The sequence below is a fragment of the Bos mutus genome, chromosome 3 (assembly GCF_027580195.1).
Source record: "Bos mutus isolate GX-2022 chromosome 3, NWIPB_WYAK_1.1, whole genome shotgun sequence".
NCBI classification, from domain to species: Eukaryota; Metazoa; Chordata; class Mammalia; order Artiodactyla; family Bovidae; genus Bos; species Bos mutus.
The window spans coordinates 54,547,995-54,554,489 of NC_091619.1; the positions used below are offsets into that span (position 1 = coordinate 54,547,995).

The window sequence follows — 6,495 nt, forward strand, 5'->3', positions numbered from 1 at the left end:
CATTTCATATTTTATAAGACACTACAGTCTGTGTTAAACTATTTCCTAATAAGTCATGAAGAGGTGGAAATAGTTTCTTGTGTCAAACAATTTGGTCTGGAAAAGCTTCATTCAGGTTGTTCTGCCTTTCGGGCTGTGTAAATCTAACTAGACAGGTAAAAAAAAATTAAACTCTTTCAGAGGACAATCTTTTTACAAAATTGTTTCATTAGCAAGATTGACAATTTCCATGATTGAGACATTTATATGTATCATAAACTTTTTTTTTAATCAGGAGTTCAGCTGGGCTAAGTCACATTTGCTTTTATTTTTAATTGCACTGGCTTGTTAAGGACTAGGGCCATCTTGCTCTATGACGTGGCTAATATTAAATAAGTCCTTTCAAAATAACAGAGTACATCTCACTAACATCAAATGCAGCGATCAAAGGTGAACAAGCAAGTGGGTTTTCTTTTTTTCCCCAGCAATGTCAGGGTTGGGAGAGGAATACGATCACTGCTCACATCTGAATAAACCTGAGTGTTTTCAGTAGCTTTCTCTCCACGGAGCATCCCCATTAGAGACCAGTTTTATTGTTTGAAATGCCTCTGGTTTCAAGGAAGTGTTTTACCTAAAGCAAGACTACTACTTAAATATGTTCCATTGTATATTCATAGCTCCATTAGTCCTTCTCCAATTTAGCACATCAAAGAGAAGGCTTCATCACTTGCATGTGGATTATACTAACATGAGTGACATTTGTAATCTTATAGGTCTGCAACTTAAGAAATGCTTTTAGAAGCTCGTTATTAAATACGCAGCAGTGCTTGAGGAACCAGCCATATAATAGTTCATTTAAAGTCTTTAATGACCTTAGCCCTCCACATCACTGAATGCCACAGCTGTACTACTGACTAAAAGTTATTAACTATCTCCTTTGAATTTCTACATTATATGGGACACGGGTGCTCATGCCAAAAAGAATTAGGGAAGATGCTTGCATTCTCATGAACACATTTCTCCTTTTCTATCCTGAAGCGTTCAGTTCAGTCCCTTAAAGTTATCTTAAAGAAAAAAAAAAAAGCAGAACTAGTTCCTAGAAATTCCCCAAGGATCCAACTCTAACAGGTATTGTTTATGTAACTTTTTTTCTGCATGTTCTTTTTTATAAAGTTCTAATAAACTATTCATTTTGCCTTTAAATTCTCTCACAGGAGGTTTATAGGAGGTCTTCAGCTAGAAAACATTTTTTCCTCTTGGCCTGGAATCTCTGAGAGCAGGAGGTCCCAAAGGGAAGCTGACAGCCAGCTGAGATGTGGTGAGCCTGACCTCTACAGAACCGATTCCTATTCTCAGAGACAAGGTAGGTCTGTATGGGAGCTTTTCTTTGGAATAAGAGAAAGTAAAACTTAAAAGTATCAATACGAACACACCTGGCTTTATTAACCTGTGAGAGAAGTTGCAGTTGGGTTCTGCTCACATCCAACAACCTCGCAGAGCAGACTTTCAGATTGCTCCTCCTTCCAGCACCCGCCCCAAGTCCACTGAATCCTTGGCCTAAACGTTTTTCTGCAGGACAAATCTGCGGGCAATGCAGGTGCATGTTGGGAGATTCTGCTGCCTAGAACTGGCGACGAAATATCTCAAGAGTACTACTAAATGAAATCCAAATCCTCCTCCCCAAACATATGGAAAGGCAGAGTCAGTACAGGAGTGTAAGAACAAAACAAAATAAACAAATCATACAGCAGACCGCATGAGGCTAAAAGCTCAGCAGAAAGTGGCGGCTTCACCCATCAAAGACGACCCGAAGAGAGCTCAGGGTTCCTAACCGCTAATGGAACTTATGCTTTAGAACTGCTGTTTCCTTCAAAAGCTATAAACTTGGTAAGAGAACAAGACGGTTATGCCACATTCTTTACCATGCTTTCCATCAATACCCAAGGCTTTCCTATTGAGAAAAAAGAATAAATGAAATAGTTGAAGAATCAAATAAATGGATATGTATAAACACAAAAGATTCACTGTGATACAGAAGTGTAACGACATGCTGTTAACAGAATATTCTGAACTTATAAAAAGGACTCCTTTAGAAACATGGCTTTGTACCCCTGCCAAAAATGGCATAGTTAAGTAATTTGAAGAATACCTTATTGGCTCAGAGCTAAATAAAACATACGCACCACCTCCTTTGACCCCCTAAGATTTTTTAAAGTGAACTTGGTATAGAACAAAAACACTAAAATTTTCCAAAACACAGAAAAGAAAAAGCAGTTTTTAAACCCAAACTCCATTGAATATTTTTTCTTTTAAGTTTTTATTATTTAAATACACCATACTAGAGCAAATGTCTCTGAAAATATCACAAATAAAAGATTTTTTCTTCATTCAGCAAATTAGAAGTAGGGGGGAATTTCTACACAGTAGCTGCTATGAGCCTGATTTTTTTTCCAATTTTTTTCTTTTTTTCATTCTTTTTTTTGTCTTTGCCATGGGAGTAGCAACATTAGGACAAAAACACTTACATGCATACATACAATGTATTTTACAGAGATACAATAAAAGTGTTTGTGATAGAATATCACAAAAGCCACATCTCTTTCCTTTATCTCATGTTCAGTTTTGATTGAAACACATTTCCTTACAACACTTAAATATACAAAGAGCAAACAGAATGTTGTTAAGGTAAAACACAGGGTACAAACTCTGGCCAGTGCCCTGCTAATTGTTAATGAGGGTAGAAAGCAGATTTGAATGCTTCTTTTAATTAGCTTCATTAGTCATTTCCCTCCTCCCAAGCTCCCTCCCCCCCCAAAGATGTCCTCCGGTGGATCTTTTTTCATTTTCTCTACAGTCTCCCATTAGCCCAGGTTCATGGAGTCCTTAATGTTCGTATTCAGTCATTTTAATACACCCATAAATGCGGGAAGAGCAATCAAGACTAAAGAAGGTGCAATGGCATGGAGCTGGCACTGGTGCTAGCTACAAAGGTGACTTGTCTACTGAAGACACATGGGATCCACCTGTGATGAACAAGATCTGAGATGAAGGCACGCATTCTGCATTACTCTGACCTTTTAGCAGACCTGCAAGAAATAAAAACCGGCATCTTAGCTAAAATGCTACATTTGAGAGATATTAAACTCAAACGCGACTGCTTTTGTCTTCCCTACATTCACTAATCTTCTTTTATTGGATTACTTCCCAACTGTGACTTGATACAGGCTTTCTACGATACTTACCCCAGCAGTGAAGAACTAAAGCATAGCATTTTCTGCACTTTTACCAGTGGAGAAAATGAGACAATAAATGGACTACTGGAAAGTTTCTGATGTAAAGTTCTACAGTGAATTACTGAACTCTGTAAAAGCCAAGTTTCTTTTTGAAAAGAATGAATTATAACATCTTGCCTTGTACTTGGATCTTAAAGGCAAGTCCCTTCTCTCCAAGAAGTTTTGTGTTAATATTTACAACTGTGTAACCTTTTGCAAGTTACTTAAGTGTGTAGGTCTCAGTTTCCTCATCCTTCAAGTGGGGATAATAAGACTGTAGTAAAGATTATGTAATATATGGGGAGTACATTCAGCAGTGCCTGGCACTTAATAAACGCTAAACAAATATTGTCAATTATCATCATTATTTTCATATCCCCATGTGATGCTTATTCAGCATACCCTTCTCCACTATAGGTCTGTGTGTGTATGCATGTGTACACACACACACACATTCAGAAGCTACTCTTCCCTTAGTATTTCCTGTCTGCTATGCCACTTAGTATTACATAAATATTGTAAATATATGAATCCAACTTTTATAATGTGTTCATGACATCCTCAATTATAGAATTGGTTCCATGGAAGTCTAACTTTAATGTTTAAGTTAGAAATGATACTCCACACAGTCGTCAAATACAATCTGTTTGCAATTACTGCAATGAAATAATATATATTAGGTTTTTATGGTTTTTAAATGACATTTTGAGCTTCCCAGGAAGTTCTTGTTTCACCCTTTCCCTAACTTACTAAAAGCCTGAAGTCTATTAGGAGCTGCAACCCCCGACTTCCAAGCTAATTAAAGTGGTAGAGGCTTAATTCCCCAGAGTAGAGGCTCAGTGTGAGAAAGGTAATTTGTCTGTCCAGAACAAAGATGCGGCAGCAGCCAGCAAGCATATTTAATAAATGAGCATCAAATGTCCTCTACGATGGACACACACACACACCACCAATTATATAACTACTACGGGTAAATTGTGAAGTGGTATGCAAACTAGAACTCTCACTAAATTTTCTTCCAACCAAGGAGATGTGATCTCTTATTTTACTGAAAAACACAGATTATTCTAGATGGAACAATCACTCCTGAGTGCAGGAAAGAATTCCAGAGCAGGCAAAATTTATCACAAACAAAACAAACAAAAAAATTGCCACTGCCACAATTCTTGATTCTATGTACATAGCTCTCTACAAGACATTACTCTCCAGAGGGCAGCCAAGTCTCCTTTAGACAAAACAGGCTGTAAGATTTTGTAGATCCTGGAATACTAGTGGTCTGAGATTTTAGTCAAAAGATTATATGACTTAAAAGCTCAAAATCATTTTTTCTCAGAATATACAAAAGCCAGTGATACAGAACAACAACTAAACTATACATCCCAGACACTGAGAACAAATTTCAGGAGGATAAAAGTTGAAAGGGGGCAGATGACGGGGGCCTATACTTTCCATACAATTAGCTGCCTTTAAAGAAGGGATGTACAAATAATCAACTCATTACTTTTCAGCCAGAGGATGCCTGGATATATTTATTATGCATCATGCACTAAAAACGTAATTGGTTCTGCGAACAGAAGGAAAATGGCCAAAATTAATGTCCAATTTTCCCTACCAAAAATATGGAGAACTAGAGAGAAGAAAATAATAAAATGGAGCTATTTGTCATTTCTCCCCATCCCATCTCCTCCAGAAAAGAAGTGCCAGAGGGTTTGGGAAAAATCATTTTAAAGCCTTCTCTAAGTCCAAAAAGTAGTTTATGTTCCACCAGGCAGTGTTTTCATTATCTCTTCCCCTGTGCCCTCTTGTTAATGTCTCTCTGGACCGTGTTCAGCTTATCCCAAACCTTTATTTACAAAAATTGCCTTGTGAATTGACCTGGCTCATGGTGAGCCTAACACCAAGGGCAAAAATGTGAGACATTTAGGCCAATGGGGATATGTTCTTAATTAACATCAACCCCAAAACACAGCTTCTCACCAGTGTTTCATAAGAACACATCCTTAAGTTATCTTTCCTTATGCCTTTTAAGAGCTATTAATTTTTGAAGGCCACCTGTCTCCTTTTGGCTTCCAACATTAAGAAAATACACACTGACAGTCTCATATTCATTGCCTAATGTATCTTGTATTCCAAAATCAATGTCCTACCTCTCCCACCCTGCAAAAGGTATGGACTTATATGAAAGGCACAATACATGCCATGCTGTAAACACGTAAACCAGATTTTCTTCCCAATTTTCCTCCCTAACACCTCCCAACTTACGTCCTCTTATGCTCAGTAAGATGGTACTGTGAGACCATGCTTATACTTATTACACGTCTGTGCACTTAGTCCCAGGCTAACCACACTGTGTCCTGTATTCAGTGCTATTCAGTCCGGCAACATTTTCCACCTTGTCTCTATATCCTTCAATTTTCACCACGCACGTTGGTAGCGCTATCATTTTTTATGCCTTGCTAAATCAGGGCAAGAAATGGTGTAACACCAGCAACAAACTTAAGATGTAATTGTAGAAAACTACGATTTTACATCGGAGGTGGTAGGTTTTATTCTTGTACTTCTTTTTTGGCGGGGGAGCTACCAAGTATAACTACCAATGGCTTTGCCTCCAAACTGAAATGATAACTCAAGATATTTGTTACCCATTATTGTCCTCAACTGTGCCCTATAGATTCACTTAATTACAGCTGAAAGCATAAAAATCTTTAAGTATTTATATGTATTGGCACTTCTTAAAGAAGCTTGAAATGGCTCACTGATGGTGACTGATTAATTTACAATAAAAAATTAGACTTCCATTCTTACAATAGTATTCTATGTAGCTTCCCATATTAGCAAACTAAGTAAGGAAAACTACACATACTTTGATGCAATTAACCTTTATCTAATACTGCAATGGAAAATACATTTAAAATCACTGAATTTTAAAACCTGAATAAGAGAAAATGATAAAAGTATTAAAATATGGCAGTATAATTTTAAATAGTTTTCAAATATTAGTCATTTTCCCTATACACAATATTAAGAAAATGCATTACAGAAGACAAAGAAGCCTAATATTTTTTCCTGAGATTTTTGAAGCTTGCTAAATTCCTATTTGCAGATAAATGTTGTTTTTTGTGATCCCCACAAGAGACATTAATGAAGTTCCTATTGTAAATCCATAAAGAATTACCAAGTGAAGTGTGCACTTTTTGTTTCAATGCAATAACTCAGTGCTGTGTGATTGCCTGGGTTAATGATG

General features: G+C 37.0%; 1 protein-coding gene across 2 annotated transcripts in view; it reads right to left on the reverse strand.

The window, feature by feature from the left end:
* Positions 1-2,268: 2,268 nt before the first annotated feature.
* LMO4 (LIM domain only 4) overlaps positions 2,269-6,495 on the reverse strand; it is a 17,067-nt gene continuing 12,840 nt past the window's right edge. For both annotated transcript variants that reach the window (XM_005888420.2, XM_005888421.2), the window contains exon 5: positions 2,269-3,065. In XM_005888420.2, the coding sequence (XP_005888482.1) occupies positions 3,057-3,065 (9 nt within the window). In that variant the 3' untranslated portion in view covers positions 2,269-3,056. The remainder of the gene's footprint in view (positions 3,066-6,495) is intronic.